This window comes from Triturus cristatus, chromosome 5_2 (genome assembly GCF_964204655.1).
Source record: "Triturus cristatus chromosome 5_2, aTriCri1.1, whole genome shotgun sequence".
Lineage (NCBI taxonomy): Eukaryota > Metazoa > Chordata > Amphibia > Caudata > Salamandridae > Triturus > Triturus cristatus.
In genome coordinates this window covers 31,204,217-31,222,883 of record NC_140588.1, presented here as the reverse complement: position 1 = coordinate 31,222,883, position 18,667 = coordinate 31,204,217, and the positions used below count along the sequence as shown (strand labels likewise).

General features: G+C 45.5%; 1 protein-coding gene across 1 annotated transcript in view; it reads left to right on the top strand.

Moving 5' to 3' along the window:
- GABBR2 (gamma-aminobutyric acid type B receptor subunit 2) overlaps nucleotides 1-18,667 on the top strand; it is a 2,527,100-nt gene that overhangs the window by 1,194,653 nt on the left and 1,313,780 nt on the right. Inside the window, exon 4 of the mRNA XM_085606789.1 lies at nucleotides 7,377-7,478. Within this exon, the coding sequence (XP_085462915.1) occupies nucleotides 7,377-7,478 (102 nt within the window). The remainder of the gene's footprint in view (nucleotides 1-7,376; nucleotides 7,479-18,667) is intronic.

Below are 18,667 nucleotides of genomic sequence, written 5' to 3'. Positions count from 1 at the left end.
TCACACGTTCTAATTGGGTCAGCGGAAACCGGGAGTAGGCATTCTAAGTGTCAGTAATCTGCATAGGTGAGGTGGAAACAACCGCAGTTGCAGGATCATTAACTGTCTGTCTGGACCCAGTCTCTACGGTGACATTGATGTTTGGTGAGTGATGAGTCACATGTCTGAAGTGAGAAGAATCTCTTGTAATGGATTTCCCAGGACGTTGGACAGTCACTATGTGTCCTTTGGTGGTTGTGACAGTAAAGGGCTCAGCCTCCAAAGAAGCATCAGATTTTCATTTTCTGGATTGTCAAATTTAGGACTCGATCTTCTCTCTTGAAAGTGATATCTTTCACAGGACTTTGTTGTCAGCATAGATTTTCGTTTTCCGTTTGCGACCAGAATCTTCTGTGCAAATGTCTTTGTCAGTCTTTGATCTGAGGTTGGTCCATTGAGGTAACTTTGTTGTCATGTCATTAAGGTTGCAGAGCTTTCCCTGTAGTCGAGTGAGGGGTCGATAGGTACGCTCGAAGAATGGTATTCAAAACAACCTTGAGGTCAAGCTTCTCAAATGCAGTAAACTGCACAGCTTTCATTAGAGTACTCATGAATCGCTCTACAAGGCTATTGGCCTTGGACCAAAGAGGAGTACTTTTCTGATGCTTTATGTTGAGATGACTGAGTAAGTCTCTGAACTCTCAACTCTTGAATGGTGGACAATTGTCGGACTTCAAGATCACAGGGACACCTCCTGTTGTAAAGATGCCTTCTAATCTTTCAATGACCTTTTCATGAGTGATGGATGAACAATATACTAGTGGAAAAAGGGAGAATTCATCAACAATGACCATTAGATGATGTCCATTCTAAAGAGGACCAAAGAAATCAACAGAATTCTCTCCTAAGCATGGTTAGGCCATTCTGATATGTTTAATGGGTGCTGAGTAATGTGTGATGAGAGATAGTTGCAAAAGTGACAGTCTTTTAACTTTCATTGAAACCGTTTGTGAAAATAAGGGAACCAGGCTCTGCTTCGAAGAGCTCTCTATGTAGCAACTATTCCTCGGTGTCCCTAGTTGGCTACTTCACTTACTCGCCAGAATGAAAATTCATGTACTTCGCAAGATGAGGCCTTCCTGAGGTATGCCCAGACATGGGTACCTTGCTCACTTTGCCACTGGTTTCAAGCTAGCCTGGCTGATGAGGGGTGTTACCCAGAAACCGGCCCCAGGATGCTTTTTTCTGGTCCAGGGAAGACCAGGCTTGGCAGTGCAGGCTGGACTGTTCCCATGAGGCACAGGGTCGAACATGATTTGCATATAGCTGGGTCTGAACTGAGGTGGTGAAGTGAGCTAAAAAATGATGATAGATTTAACCCAGATTTGAGACTGGGGGTGATTTTCTGAAAGGTTTCAGCGCTCCGTCCATCATCTCCTTATGTTTGCTTAGTTCGCCCTATGTTCGCAAGGTATGCCCAGACGTGGGTCCCTTGCTCAGTTTGCCACTAGATTCAAGCTAGCATGGCTGATGAGGGTTTTTTCCCCGAAACTGGTCCCAGGATGCTTGTTTCCGGTCCAGGGAAGACCTGGCTTGGCAGTTCGGGCTGGACTGTTCCGCGCATGACTTGTATATTCCCCATCTCTATAGCATTTACAATTATATGGGCTTCTGCATTATGATACATCGTATGTAGAAACCCTGTGATCTGGGAAGGAATCCTGAATCTAGATAGAATACTAAACAAAGCATCTAACAGAGGCACAATAGCTGGTGTAACAGAAAAATTGTCTAATGCTGCAGCCAGATAATGTGTGTTTGTGCCTAATTGACGCCCAGCAATAAAATCATTCTGATCTGAATGAATCAACGTTTAATAATGTAATTGGACGATACGAATTCGGGTCTTCGCCATCTTGTGCCCTTTTTAACAAGCTTGCGACATTCTCCCTATGAAAGGACGCAGGTTTGGTGCCCGCATCTAACATTGTGTTGGCAACAAGTGAAAGGTAATAAACTAAGACATCTAAAAACATTTTAAAAATCCTGCAGAAAAAACATCTGGCCCACAAGCTTTACAATTTGAGAGAACCTTGATTACCTTTACCTTTTCATCTTTAGAGAAGTCACAAGTAATACTGTACCCCTCTTCCTCGGATAGCTGGGGATGTTGCGGTCCGATAAAAACGTTCCAAGGAGTTCTTTATCTACCAATTGGTTTTGAGTGTAGATCCGTTTATAATGATCCAACCTAATTTCCCCCACTTTCTCCAGTTCCTTGTACCTAATTCAGTAGACCGGGCATTTCAGTGTGTCTATCCTATAGTTGGCAGCTTCTTTGCATGCCTGCCAAGCTAAAAACCTCCCAGTAAAAGTACTCTCCTCATAAACGTTTTGCATGTAGGCAAGATTTGAGATGACACATTTTTTATAATATGCCTCACTTAATGCCTGTTTAGCCCTATACAATTCTCTTTTATTGGGTTTAGATGAGGTTCTTAAAAACAAGTGGTAGCTATGTTAGACATTGATTTTAAACTTTTGCTTTCGTAATTTAGCCTTTTTAATATTCTCTTCATCCTTACCTATCAATAGCCCTCTAATATGTGCCTTTAAGGCTTCTCAAACTATAGTTGAGGGAGCAGTCCCCATGGTTCGTTGCCAAGAATTCCATTATCTTCTCTTTGCAAATTTATACCCACCCTTCCTCCTAAAAATATTGTTTATCGAAAACCTAGCATCTAGGGTGTTGCGTGCCTTTCTCCACCAATATCTCTAGAATGACCATTGTGTGGTCTAAAAAACCATTAGGTAAAATCGGTTGATCCTTAAAAGCCAAATCCTTTGAGAGTAAAAAAAAATCTATGCGAGAAGAGCTACAAAATGTTCCAGAAAAAAAGGTGTATGCAATCTTTTTAGGGAAAGCTGCCTTCCAAGGATCAACCAATCCCAGTGTATTCTGATAGTTTTGTAAGACTTTCAAAGTTTTAGGTTTTAAGTCAATTTTTGGATTCTGCAGGAAGTTATAATCACCTCCGATGAAGACTTAACCTGGAATTTGTATTAATGATTGGAATAGCTCCTCGTAGGGCGTAACATTATCTTCAATTGGGGCAAACAGAATTATGAACACGAGACACCTAGACCACACCAGGCAGCTCACCCAGTACCACTGACTGCATTTGTAAGTGGTAAAATCAAACACTTCGGCACCTAGCCACTTTGCCCCAAAAATTGTGGTGCCCCGGTGTGCCGCCTGGGCAGTGGAGAAGCCTCTATAGCCTACTCAGGCTTTAAACACTGAAAGTTCAGACAATTTTTCCTCCTTGAATTTGTGTTTCTTGGACTAAAATCACAGATGGGTTCTCAGCTGCGGTCTAAGTTTCTATTGCATGTAGGTTTTTTTGTATTATGAGCCATTAACATTTAAAGAAACAATCTTCAAGATATTATTTATCATTATCTTGACTATCCCTTCCTAGTAAAACTATTGGTGCAGCCTGAGCGCCCTTTAAACAAGTAAAGCATTTTTACAAAATTCTTTCTGTCGCCTGGCTGCAGAGGCTGACATGTCAGGGAATATGTGACACAGAGGGACATCCTGCATGCTGAACTGTCTCCAAAATTATCAAGTATTGTGCACGGAAATTTTGAGTTGGAAGGCTGATGTGCCGGCACACAGTGGGTTCTTGTTAGTGTAAAGTCCTCAGAGTGTCCCGGGAGGACGCATGTTTTAATAAAAGAATCAACTAATTGGAGTACATGTTGGCCCTCTCGTCCCTCTGGAACCCCCACAATGCAGAGATTAGCACGTCAAAAATCATTTTCCAACTCCTCAAGTTTGTTTTCTACCATAGTTTTTTTTTTTTAAAAACATGTCCACTTTTTGCTGCATCAGAGTGACCCGATCCTCCAGCTGAGAGATCCTGGCCTCTGCTTCTTTCAACCTGTCTGGGATCTGGGTAATAGCATCCTCAATTTTGGAAAACCTAGCATGTAAAGCGGCTATTTCTGTGGTTAGGGAGATTTTAAGATCCCTTATCTCTTATAGAATAAGATTAAGCAAGCTTTTTGCATCCCATTTCATAATTAGTGACATGTCTCCCTGAGGCGTGCCTTCATTTGGGGGTTTTGAGAGCGACTCGATGTACTCCTTTTCGCATACCAAGTCGGCCTGTTTGGAGACTTGAGACAACATCGAAAAAGCCTATGCTGCAAGCCCTGGTGATTGCACTATCCCAAGATCACTACTCGAGGGAACAGGTGGCATTGGAAGAGGAGAGGGCGGAGAGACAAGCTGAAAGCTCTCTGATACTTCTGCCTCAGATCCCATGGATGGTTTACATTTAACAAACAGAGGGTATTCCTTAACTTTTAGAAGAAGACAATGCTCTGATCCCATTGCAGAGTCCACCAAGCGTTTCCCAGAAATCAATGACTTTTCCCCCAGCAACTGCTCGGGTGAGTCTGCTCCACTTCCCAAGCTTAACTCCTCCAGATCCCCATCCTGTAAACGTTCTGGAGCATTTGCCCCCCTTCATTATCATGATCTTCTAGATTAAGAGGCATTACCAGATCTGTAAGGAGGGAGGCTTTGTGGTTTACCCAAGCTGTTGCCTTCCCCACACATTTTTTTACTCTTTGAGACAAGACTTTTGTATGAAGACTGGCTGCAGTGCCTGAAGCTTTGGAGTGACCGTATATTTTCACAGACTGCTTTGAAAAGCCTAAGCCAGTTTCAAAGGCTGAAGTATCTCTGTTTTCTTAATTAGACTGCTTTTAAAAGCCTAAGCCAGTTTCAAAGGCTACAGTATCTCTGTTTTCTTAATTAGACTAATGGTAACCAAAAGAATCAGACTAGGCTTGCCCAGCGACCCTCAATGGGGTAGAGACTCCCTGCCCTGCATTGAACTTTCAGCAGAGCTGCACACTCATCCCCAGTGAGAAACCTGGTTGTCTTAGCCTCACTGGAAACTTGCTGTGGGCACGTTGCTATGAGGAAGTCAATAAAACTATGTCCTACAGTGTAAATGTTGACCCCATGGGGAGGCCCAGTGGTACAAGACCTTGGATGTCCCTAGACGAGGAGGGAAGAGGAAGGGCCCGACCTGGCCTCGACCAAACATGGACCAGTATAGGGAGGTTACTGTCGTGCTAGACTTTGCCCAGGCTTCAGGACACCAATGTTGATTTTATGAGGCAGCCGATTTACTGGCATGGGCTCTATTGCCACTGTAATAAACTGAGGTATTTTGCCATCACTGGGCTGTGCAAAATTCCCCGTTGCTTACTTTATGTGCCACACAGAGCACTAGCAGCTGCAGGCGTGAGGGATCCTGCCCCCGCATACACTGGGGCCGGTAATCCTCCTGGACTGTGCAAAGATTGCCCCTGCACGGCAGGACACTAATGCCGGCTATGTTAGGTACTCCCTCTCACAGGGGTAAACCGTCAGGGTCGGATTGGTAACGCGTGCACTCGGGAAATGGCTGAAGGGCCGGTGCCCGATATTGTAGCTGTGGGCTGCTTTTTTGGGCAGCCTGGGGGCTGTCTGTGCTGTTAGGATGCCGACAGCGGCCCAGTGGGTGCCTGAAGTGCCTTTCTAGAGGCAGATGGCTGGGCCGGCCAATTAATGTGTGCTGATTGAGTGGGGGCAGGTGGCCTGAGCAGAGGTGGTCTCACTTGCATTCCTGTGTGGCTCAGCAGTGTGAACTAATCTGTGCATTTTTTTTGTGAAGTTAATAAAACATGCCTCCCACCCCCTTTCTTTTCATAAAACTTCGCAGAAGCAGTGTTTTGCGGAAAGGCAATACGCAAATATGGTCCACTTTTTTGGTGGGCCCGGGCCGTTTTTTTTTAACCCAATCCAACCCTGAAACCGGTGAGTTGAGCTGGCAGTTGAGGACGTGCAACTAGGTTTGCTGAGGCTCCAATCCGATTAATCATGTAAAATCCCCGTCACCTCCACGGCCGTCTTTACTCCTTCTCAACTCCGCTGCTGACCGCCATCCAAGCCGAGCATCGTGCACTCCGTCTGACATGGAAGGGAGGAGGAGCTCCGGCGATCAGCAGTTGATAATTAACCTCCCCCGAAGCCCCGACTTATCCTAGCAATGCAAGCTCTGTCTTGACTATTCCACCTCCATATAATTGTCAGTGCTGAATTATGTGGCACCGCCCTTTGATTTGTAATCACATCCTGCAGAATTGCAAAAAATCTACAATTCTTCCCCCGACATCCTTGAGGGAATGGTGGGTAAAGATAAGATGAAGCTCACTGGTCTTACAGCCCTGCAGTGGGTGCTGATGAAGGAATACCTCCCGTCCTATGTCTTGATGTATATGAATTGACCAGTCTATAAGAAAGTTTTCAGATATATATAAATTAGATTCTCCCACTCTATAAAAACTTTAGTCTGTGTAACGAAAAGATGGTATGCATTACCGTTTCCATTCTGAAGCGGAAAGGATCTGTGAAAATATCTTTTTTTTGGGGGGGGGGGGGGAGGGGTAAAATGATGCCATGGTGCCTAAATTATTATGTTTTAGTTGCTCCCACTGGGTTAATTTAGACTCCAGTCACGATGATTGCGCCTTACTGTACAAATACAATACCCTTGCCTCTGTGATGTACTATTCTTGTCTAGGTCTGTTTCCAAGCTCCCTTCAAAATATAACACAGCATAATGGTTAACTCTATAGCTGACCATCTTTTATGGAAACTCTGAGCAAGGACCTTGGTGTCTGCTTAAAATTAGGTCTCAGCGAGATATGAGTTTGGGTCCCCTCCTTTGAAGGACAAATATGGTTTTGTTAATTAACTTGGGATTCCAGAGACACTTGTGCTAATGACCACGAGGTAATTTGCTTCAGTGTTTGGTTGGAATCGTAAGTGATGCACGGGTACTTAGAGAATTAGAAGGCCATTACATTTGATCATAATGCCATTCCTGTCATCAGGAAAGTGATATTAGAAGTGTTGCCTTTACCCTTGCACAAAATGCTATCATTCTGCCAGTCAAATGACAGAGACTAATGACTGCTAGTGGTGAATGTTTCTAGCTGATGGCAGGTTGCATAAGGCTTATACTTTAGAGTAATTAATTGCTCACACCTTCTGCCAAGTTGTTGGAGACCATCCTTTTAGGCACTAATTCATCAACCTTCATGACGTAGTGTTTCTGTGTACAAACGTGCTGAGACAGAGCCGAGATAGGAGGAGAGCTCAGAGGTAAAAATCTTTTTTTTTTTTAAATACTCTTTTTACAAGTTGTAACGTGGTGTACTCATTTGGGCCATGAAGTATTTATTGTTTTATGTTGAGGTCATTCAGTCTTTCTGCTCAGTCCCGAATACTTCCCAAATATCCGTTTATAATTTCTCTCATTTGTTTACAGGTGAGAAACGATCTGACTGGCGAACTGGAAGATTCCTACATTCAAATAGCAGACACCGAGAGTTTCTCTAACGACCCGTGCATCAGTGTCAAAAAATTAAAGGTATGTTAAAGCTACGGGCAGGGAGAGGTAAAATGCGGCGACCTGCATAAATGTAACTGTGGCTCCTGTCATGTAGCATACGCAAAGCTATCCAAACAAAAGATGGGGACCCAGGAGCTGATTATGGTCCAGTGTTCACGCTCCTCATGCCTAGCGATTACAACAAAAGAACACTGTTCCTATGGTCGGGTGCAAATAGTCACCCAGGCCTATCAAATAAAAGAAAAAGAAAAACCCAGAAAAAGGTAAGACCCCAGGTATAGTGCGTGAACCTACTAGAGAAGTGGGAAGAACATGTCCTTTTACTTGTTGCCCTCACACACCCCGAAGGATGTCATGCTTCATCATCGGGCAGGTGCTCCTCGTTGGGCCGGCGCTGCAATTCCCAACGGGTCCCCCGAAGGGTCGCTTTGTCGGAGATCTTTTAAGGACTGCCGGATGGTGCATGTGGGTGTGCGAGGAAAGTGGGTGCTCTATATAAAGGTGCATAGTAACGTGCAAGATAATTAAAAGCTGGCCAGGGAGTGTCATACAGCATGTGTAGAAATGATGAAACCCTAGGCAGCATAAAAAGGAATATTGTCCTAAAGGGCATAGTATGTCCTCATGTAAAGGGTCTAATAGGTCGACATGTTTCACGCCTTTATTGCCATACAGGTCATTGGCGTTTCTTCAGGACCAAAACAACAATTAGAGTGAAGTGCACGTGATATCCAAATTTAAAATATAGGTACCCTCTCAAAGTTTCAGGGCTGACAAGTAGGACTGTGTGATGGCTACAACCCATTGGTTGTGAACGCTCCTGATGTTAACCTAGGGGAAGAAACACAGGAAAGAAGACAAATTATGATCATCAGACTGGCTTGATGTATCATGGTGTGCCACGGTCGTGTGCACACAACCACACCCACAAAGACACATAAGGCAAAAGGGCAGAATATACTCCTATAAAACATCCAAGGAGGTGACTCAGCTACTGTAGGGTGTACTAACACATATCGGGTGTCTACTCTGTACTCACGATACTGGTCGGGGACCGGCTCCCATCTTAAAGACCCGTCCATCCATCCGCCAATGGTGCATTACTCCTGGCGGGGAAGCGGGCTAAATATACTCAGGGAAGTCGGAACCCGATTGAAATCCCCTTCCGGGGTGTCCGGGTGAGCTCCCAAGTCATGCGCATGCGTGAGATGCTATCAAGGATGCGCATGCGTCAACCAGGGAGACTACATCCGGTGACAAGGTATCGGCGTTCTAGTTGAAAAATGCATGTATAATGACATTGGCTCTCACCAGGCAGGTGTCGGGACACAAAAATTAGTGTGCAATAATACCCGCCACCCACAAGAGATGCTGGTGTGGCTGGGCCAGTATCTCTGCAAAAGAGTCAAACAGAGTCCCGTGAGGTAGCCCACACTCATTGTGGCTATAACCCCAGTAGCTAAGATACCTCAAACAGAGCAGGAGGTAGGGAAATAGATATCCCAAAACAAGCTGTCAGTTTAATTCAGTCAAAAGTAAGATGTCCAGAATACTGCGGTATTAGAGTCCCAAAAAATGCTTTCTCAAATGCATACTCCTTCCTGTTGTCAATATGAAATTTACGACTGCTAATATTAAACAAAATGAAGGCGATGGAATAAAAAAATAGAAGCAGTGCTTTTTCAGATTGTTTTTCAAAAATACTACAACTTCCAATATTATTAAAATAGTGTGTGATTCGTTGTGTGTGTGTATATTTGTGTGTGTTTGTAAAGTCCGAACCTAACTATAACGTCCCTGTAACCTTTGTTTTTTTAGTGAATTTCTATGCTTTTTAATGCTATTTCATAACTCGAACACCCCTGTAACTTTTTGGTATTTAAGTAAATTTCTAGGGTTTTTAAACGTAAAGTAATATTTTATTACCATACATTAATCTAACTGGCACAGGTAACTGCCTTTGGCCGTGAGCGGCATGGGCGTTGGGCGCAGGGCAAACCCCCCGCATGCAGCCAACTCCACGCTGCACATGGGCTTTGGCCATGTGAAAGTGTTGCATAAATGATACATTAAAGGTATAAGTACAGGTTTAGAAATGTTTGTGTAGTCTAAGTTGGGTTTGTAGTTAAAGAATAAATAAAGCTATATTAATTGAAAGGTGGAGCGTAATCTGTAAATTTAGGGCATAACTAGAACTTTAGAATTTGTCATGCTTGTGTCTTTTAAGTTTTGTTTGAATACAAAGAATAACTAAAGGTTTCCTAACTATAACAAAGATTTAACCTTTGTTTTTTTAATTCAATTTCAATGTTTTTTTATTTTTAATAAAAATGTGTTTCAAATCAGAGTTTACTTTAGTTAAGTAAACTGTAATTGAAGGCCAGATAAAGAAAATCAGAGAAAATGAGGCTCGGGACGAAATGGATTACCAGTATCGATCTACAGGCCTGTGGAGCAAACCACTCCTCCAACTCTTTAACTTCTGTCTCGAGAAAAACAACATACTCGAGTCTTGGCGAGGATCCATCCTTCACCCCACCTTCAAAAAAGGCCCCTATTCAAACCCAGATAGTTATTAAATATTTGCGCTATTAGACACCGAAGGAAAAATATTTGCTGGCATCCTGTAGCAAGAACTGGAATGTTGGGCGGATGAAGCAGGCCTGATTCAAATAAACCAAAAAGGCTTCCGCCTTAAATCATACATGACCAATAACCTGGTGGCTCTCTCATCCTCATCATGAAATGTTCTAAAAAACCAAACAGTTGCTTTACACAAGATTTATGGACTTTCAAAAGCTTTTAATCAAATAGAGAGGAATTTACTGTAGTGCAAATTGGAATTGTGGACCATCCCATCAAATCTTCTACGCACTGTGCAGCTTCTTTACTCAGAAGCCTGGGCAAAACCGAGTCTTAGTGCGAATAGGGGCCTATCCCCAGCAATCAAAACTGGGTGAGGCCTAAAACAGGATTGTGTCCTCGCACCTTTTTTGTTCAATTTATTTCTTTGGGATTCAAGCAGATCACTGGATGAAGTGCACTCTCTCCCCCCTCCCCAAAATTGGCCAACCACCAACTGCTGGCATCGCTACAATATGGAGACAACATAGTGCTGCTGAACTTAACACCAATTGGTTTGCAAAGTCTAGTAAATGCATGGCTCTTTTCTGCTCACAGAATTGCATGACAGTAAAGCTAGAGAAAACGAAAATAGCAACTTTTGGAGGCGGCCAGAAAACGAGGGGGGTGGCACGAGGGAGGAAAACTGTTGGAAAAAATTTCTAGTTACAAATATTTAGGGGTATGGCTCAAAGACCGCCATTCCCCCATGCCTCATCTAAACACACTAAAGCCCCACTTGACTTCACTCATCATTGATTTTCAAAAAATATCCCAGCACCAACTTGGAAACCAGTACTGACTGTAATCAAAGCTAAGGTGATTCCAATGTTGGCCAATGGGCCAGAAGCCTTCCCTGTAAAGTATACCCTATTTTGAGCAACTCTCAATGCAAGACTTTACGCCTCATATTTCATCTTCCTCAATACACCTCAACAGCGCAGATCTGCCTCGAGTTTGGATCACAAGAACAAGGGCTAGTACGACAAAGTACCATTTTGAAGTACATGTCATCGCTAAGAGAGGCCAGGCCAGATTTATTAAAGAGATTCAAGAAGGTGGCAAAATGAATCACTGGGCCCATGCCAGTAAGGAGGCCCTAGAAGCATTGGATGCATAGCATCTCTGGGAAGCGATTCTACCCCACTGCAACTTTAAGCATACTATGAATAAACAAATAGAACTATTGTAGTGGATCAAAGACAAGGAATCCTTCAGAAAACAAAAGCTTTCAAGGACATGCATAAACGCATATAAACCACATAATTCACAAGCCTATTTATTTGAAATAATAAAAGGGTTCCACAAACTCAGGTTCATAGCCTTGAGGTTTGGCCAATCCCCGACTAGAGACACACAACCAACATGGGCTTCAACACCTATCTCATCATCATGCAGGTTGTGCAATGGGCTAGAGGAAACCATTTTCATATACTGTGCATCTGTCCAAACTTACAATCTGAACATAGGAAACCCTAACGTAGCATCTTCAACACCTACAGAATCAGGACATGTCGTCACACCCTTCTTTTCTGCCTTCAAAGTTAGAGACCTCAAGTAATGGTCTCTTTGGCAAAGTTCATCACCCATTCAGAGAAACTGCTCGAATTGGGACCTAAAGCACTTTAACATATACAAACAAATACAAAGGGAATATACTCTTTAACGCATACCCTGTTGTACTTTTAAAGCACTTGACACTTTAACTGCATGACACCACAGCATTATCGGACCGCAGCAACAGTGTAATGATGTGATGCCTATTACTGGCACAAACAATCAGTTGGAAGAGCAGTCATAGAACCCTAGCTTCACTTGAGAGCACTTTAAACATCTAGCCCACATATGAGTGCACTTCACGCCTGAACCAAGTTCCACAGTGGGGTCTGTATGACGTATGTTGTGTCACCCGTGTTGCACTTTTCAAGCACTTGGTAACTGGCTGGTATCTCACCATCAGTGATCCGTTCTTTCATTTACAAAGAGCAGTTACCACGTACCCCGATTCCACAGGAGTGCACTTCAGATTTGAACCAGAGGCCCGATGGGTTCTTCCCGCATGCCTCATTGCACCCCTTAAGGTTTTATCTTTTTAAATATGTGGTGCTGCGCTACTACAGGACTTTCACTGCAATGTCACAATGGCAACGGTGTTCACTGGAACGCACAATTTGGCTGGCACAATAGCCTCTTCAGGTTTTTTTAACACCTTGCAAATCTTCTAAGAGACTTGATTGAACATGTTTTTAAAAGCTTACCTTGACTTGGTACATTGCATATTACTTATTGTTTTTAATCCTTCTTATATTTTCCAGTTTTTATGCTCACTGTTTTTATTGTTTAAGGTTTTAATTAACTACATCATGATTAATAGATTCAGTCATTCATTAGTTAGTAAACAAGCCTGGAAGATCAGACGTGGAGCACAGAGCAAATGTGCTATCAATTCATTGATAAAGTAATTGCTGTAATTGAGTGGAGTGTAATTAAGTGGAGTGCAGTAAAGTAGAGTGGAGATAGTGTCGTACAATGTACTGTGGTAGAGTGCAGTGTCATAAAGTAGACTACAGTGGAGTAGATTGAATTGTGGTACAGTAGAGTGAGTGCCATACAGTGGGACAGCGTACAGTGGAGTGGTGTAATGTGGAGTGTTGTAGAGTGGAGTAGGGTACAGTTGAGTGGTGTGGAGAGGAGTGGAGCAGAATGGAGTGCTGTGGAGTTCTGTAGAGTACAGTGGAGTAGTGTACAGTGGAGGATATTGTTATAGAGTTCAGTGGTGTGTTGTATATTACAGTGATGTGGAGTACACTAGAGTGGACAGGCATAGTGCAGAATCAAGTAAAGTGTTATAAATTGGAGTGGCCTCTAGTATAGAGTGTTAGAGACTTGGGTGTATGGACATAGAGTGGAGTAAAGAGTTGTATAGTGGCACAGAGTGTAGTAGAGTCTTTTAGAGTGGAGTTGCATAGAGTGGAGTAGCGTGTGATAGAGTAGAGTTGAGTGTTGTACAGTGTCATTGAGCAAGTGTGAGAAAGTGCCAACTTTCTTGCATGGTATGCCCCCACTTTTTGCTGAATTGCTGATGTACTTTGACTATGTGTGCCCTGGGCTCCTGCCAATAAGTTGCCCAGGGCCTGTGTTCCTTCCCTAAAACTGCATGAAGCCTAAACCCAATTGGCATCTCTGGCCACATGTCAGCCCCTGGTAAATGGTACCCTAGGTACCCAGGGCCCTGTGACCAGAGAAGGCCCCTAAGGGCTCCAGCACTTATTGTGCCACCCTTAGAGGCCCTGTACCCTGACACACACACACACTGCCTTTGCAGGCTGAGTGTCTTGGTGCAGAACAAAACAGAAAGTCGACATGGCACACAAACCTGTGTGCCATGCCCACAAAACACACTGCCCTTGCATACCGCAGTCACCCCTCTAGCTGGGTGCCCTATGCCAGTAGTGTGGGTACAGGTGCATGAGCCCTGTGCCCCTACAGTACCCAGGTCCATTCCTGGGCACTGTAAGTGCAGTGCTGCCATTAAGAGTATATGGTGCTGGGAGGTCGTCATCACGACCTCCACAGCACCATGATGGCTGCACTGAGTGCTGAGAAGTTTGATATCAAACCTCTCAGCACAATAAACCCACACTGATGCCAGTGTGGGATTTAATGTAAGATGCATGACAGAGGGCAACTTAGAGTTGCCCCCTGAACCTAACCTACAATCCACGTCCTGTCTGAGAGGCTGCCTATGCTGCCACCCAGCAGACATGTTGCTGGACCCCTGGGTAGAGAGCCATCCACTCTCCTGGGCCTGCAACAATGCACATCCTAGGCGAGGTGCTAGGTCTCCTCCCCCAGGATGGGCAGGGGAAGCTTAAAAGGCATGCCGCCTTTGTGAGCTTCTCCAGGCCACTTGCTGTACTCAGCAACTGGCCCCCACCGGTTCTGACCCCCACTCTGGCGGGAAGACTGGCGAGAAAGCCCAAGTGAGGAAAGGGGGTGTGCCAGCCTCTGCCAACCCCATCCCTCCAGTGGGGGAGGCGAGGTGAAGCACAACTCTGAGCTCTTGCCATCTTGAGGATGGGGAGCCCTGCCCAAACAGGATTAGGCTCCTGCCCCCCTCCCACTTGAGAGTGGCAGGATAGTGGGTGTACCCACCCCAGGGAAGGGACCCATTGGTCCCTGACCTCTACCTACCTGTAACGACCCTAAATTTAGTATTTAGGGGCACCCTGAACCTTTCTTCCTCAGATTCCGAATCTGAAACAAGCAAGAAGAACAAGAAGAAAGAAGACCTGCCGTGCAGCTGCTAACAAGTGGACAACACCAACTGACTTGGCCCCAGCCCTACAGGCCTGTCGACCCTCGAACCTGCTCCTGCTAATAACCCGGCGTCTCCAGTGGTCAGCAACCTCGAAAACCCCGGAGGACCTGACTGCCTTGTGACTCTAAAAGACTGGGACTCCCACGAGCAGTGGTTCTGCTCAAACCAAGTAACCAACCCCTGGTGCCAACCAAGAAACGCGACTCCTGCACATTCTGCACCCGCCAAGCCCAGCCTGTGCCTGAGTGGACAAAGACCCGGAGTACATCCCCTCCGGTGACTGTGACCAAGAATCCAGCACCCAAGGACCCACCTCGACGCTCCTGACGACGCCTGCCGCTTCAGAACCAGGGAACCCTCCAACCGCGACCAGCAGAGTGTAAGATTTCCCGACGCGAAAAGACACCCCTGCACCCGGCGCCCTGCGGCCCCCTGTGCCCAGCTCCTGGGTGCCTACCTAACCTACAGCTTCCCAACTTACCTCTCGAAGTGGTGGTCGCACCTGAAGAATCTTTGTCCCCGAGCTTGCAGCCTTTGTTCGCCTTGTAGCTTCTCCATTGAAATCCATTGAGCGCCCGTCGGCTCAAAAGCACCCTGCACCCAGCCGCCCGAGTGCCCCTGGGAGTGCAACATCTATTTATTTATTTATTATTATTTATTTAACAATTTGTAAAGCGCCTGGTGACCCGGAGGCATCCCCGCGCTATAAAAGACTAGTAATGATCAGGGGGGGAGAGGAGGTACTATTTGGGGAAGAGGAAGGTTTTCAGTTCTTTGCGGAACCGAAGGTGGCAGGGTTCCAAACGCAAGCGGCGTGGAAGTAAGTTCCATCCAGAGGACGCCTTTACTGCGAAGCGTCGACCACCAGTGCGCACCTTCCTGAATCTCGGAACGTTGGCCAGACGCTCATTGTCAGAGCGCAGGAGTCTGGGAGCCTTATAGGGAGTGACCATGTCTCTCAGGATCTAAGGGCCTTGGCCATTGAGGAGTTTGTGGGTGGTACACATGGCCTTAAATTCAATCCTCTGACGGATCGGGAGCCAGTGTAGGGCCTTGAGTGCTGGTCCGGCAGAGGCTCTGGTGGGAAGATTCATTAGGAGCCGGGCGGCTGCATTTTGAGCGCGCTGGAGTTTTGCCAGAGTGGAGTCGGGGGCTCCTAGATAAACGGCGTTGCTATAGTCGAGGCGAGCAAGGATCAGGCCTTGGACAAGGAGTTTCCTTGATAGGGGAGGGAGTAGCGGGAGGATCTTTCGGATAGAGCGCATGAGTCCGAAGCAAGTGCCTGCTGTTTTGGCTGCCTGGGTCTTCATGGATAGATCAGGTTCAAGCCAGAATCCCAAGGTCTTAATTTCCTTCTTCGGGGTGGGCGCCTCGCCAAAAACGTCAGGCCAGACCGATGAAGGAATAGTAGCCCATTTCTTGCCCATGAGCATGACCTCCGTTTTGGATCCATTGAGCTTGAGTGATGAATCGCACATCCAGTGGTGGATTTCCTGGAGGCAGTTCAACAGATTGTCTGGGCGGTGGTCAAGATGTGAGAGAGAGAGACGACCAATTGCGTGTCGTCCGCATAACTCACTATCTTGATACCGAATGGGGCTACTACATCCTCCAGGGGGGCCATATAGGCGTTAAACAGAGTGGGGCTTAGCGAAGAGCCTTGGGGGACTCCGCTAGAGAGAGGGAATGAGGCTGAGCGGGAGTTGCCGTCCCAGACCTGGAACGAGCGGCCCAATAAAAAGGACTCTATCCAGGCAAACGCGGTACCCCCAAGACCTGCCCTGGCCAACCGATGGAGCAAGACACGGTGGTTCACCGTGTCAAAGGCGGCACTAAGGTCCAGGAGGATCACTGCCACTGACCCTCCTGAATCCAAGATGCACCTTGCCTCCTCGATGACTGTGAGGAGGGCGGTGTCCGTGCCGTGGCCAGGGCGAAACCCTGTTTGGGATTGACGCAGAAGGTTGTTGGATTCAAGAAACAGGGACAGTTGGGCATTGACCAGTTTTTCGGCAATTTTCCTAATGCCCGGGAGGAGCGAGATCGGCCTGTAATTTGCCAGATCGGAGGGGTCCAGTTGAGGTTTTTTAAGGAGGGCCTTGACTACTGCACCCTTCCAGCTCGGAGGGACAGATCCTTGGGACAGCGAGATGTTGATCAGCTCCGTAATAGGGGGTACGATGACCGGGGCAACTATTTTCAGGAATCTCATAGGGGCGGGATCGAGGGGAGATCCGCTTTTCATCTTGGCCAAAGTTTTTCCCACTTCGTCCAGGGATACAGCCCTGAACGCAGTTAGCTGTGGGTGAGAGATGTTTTCGGTGTGGGTAATAGACACATCGGTGATGCTATGGGTTGGCTGACTGGGGGGTGGGAGAGAGGCCAAGATGCGGGAGATTTTGGAATCGAAGTAGGTTGCCAGTTCATCGCTTCTGCCCAGAGGGGAGCTGTTGGAGGAGGGGGGTGTTGGTATTTTCAGAAGCTCTTTGGCGATAAGGTACGACTCTCTTGCTGAATTAGTGGCATTTTTTATTCTAGCATCGTAATATGAGGCTTTAGTGAGTTTCAGGGTGGATTTGTAGGTTCTCACTGACTTACGGTAGGCGTCCTTACTGGAGTGGAACCAGTCCTTTCTCCACAGTCGCTCCGCTTTTTTGCATTCTTTGCGGAGGATCTATCCTAATCTACTTCCCCCACTTGCCCTGAGTAAGTGACCAGGAGCCCAGCTCCCACAGCCACGTGGCCTGCCTGCTAGCAGCCACCAACCAAAGGTCCCCTGCCTGCCATAGGCTAACATTGGGCCTAACTCTCTCTGCACCGGCTGCCCCTGTGCTGCTGAGGGTGTAACAACTGTACCTACCTGACCCTGGGAGACCCCTGAGTCTATGCCCAGAACCTGAACTCTGCCAGTCGAGTACTTACCTAAAAACCGATAACTCACTTTTCCTCCACAGGGTAACATTGACTGGTTTCACTTGGAAATTCTTCTAAGTGTCGAGTTTTGAAACTTTAAAATATTCACTAAAAATCAGCCGATCAATGAAAATGAAATTACTCACCTGTTATCAGGAGAGATCCCAGTGCTGGATCTTGGTGCTCAGCACAGACCCTAAAAAATAATTACATCCGTACTTACCGATAACTTCATTTTCCTCCATAGGATAACATTGCCTGGTTTTTGACAGAAATTCTTCTAAGTGTTGATTTTTGAAACTTACAAATATTCCTTAAAAATCGCCCGTGTAACAAAAACGATTTCTTTCAACTGTTTACGGGAAATGCACCAGGGTTGAATCCAAGATCCAACCCTGAGTAAGAAAACCATACGCAAAGTAACTGTAATTGCATTTAATTAAAAAGTCCCTTTGAGCTCAATGTTATAATTGTGTTTCAATTGTGTTGCCTATCGCAACAACTGTAACTATTGCATTCAAAAGTCTATTGCCTATTGAAAGTATTTACCTAAAGCATCTCATTCTGAGAAAGTATATTTTGATACCTACTTGTGGTTCTAAAATAAAACAACTATATATTTTTATATACAAACCATTGGCCTATAGTTCAGTTCTTGAGTCTGTGAGACCATTTGCTGACTGAGTGTGTACAGCAAATGCTTTACACTGTCCTCTGATACAGCCATACTGCTCGACCAAGCTACCACTTTAGAGAGTAAGGTTATATCTAACTTTAGCCTCTGCCAAACCTCTGGGGACTGTGGACTTTGTGCACACTGACCCTTACTTTGGTGCAGTATATACAGAGCCACTTTCTTACAGCAAGGTAAAGTGTCATGCAGTGGAGTAGAGTGGAGTGGAGTCCAGTGTAGTGGCTTAGCAAAGAGTGCAGTAGTATGTTCCAGGATAGAGTGGTGTGGAATAGACTGGAGTGGCATAGTATACAATGAAGGAAAGTGTTGTAGAGTGGAGTGGTGTGTAGTACAGTGCAGAAGAATCATGTATTGTAGAGCGTTAAAAAGTATAATTGAGTGGCATAGAGTAGAGTACAGTGGAAAGACATAGAGTGCAGTTGTGGAGTACAGTGGAGTAGTGTTTTAAACAGTAGAATATATTAATATATTAACAGGGGTGGAGCGGCGTAAAGGGAGTTGTGTAGAATATCACACACTGGAGTAGAGTGTCATAAAGTGCTACAGAGTAAAATTGAGTGCTGTACACTGGCATTGATAGGAGTACATTGTTGTACTGTGTCATGCTATAACAGCTGGGTCTGGTACAATAGAGGTCCAATGCGTACACAGTAGGGA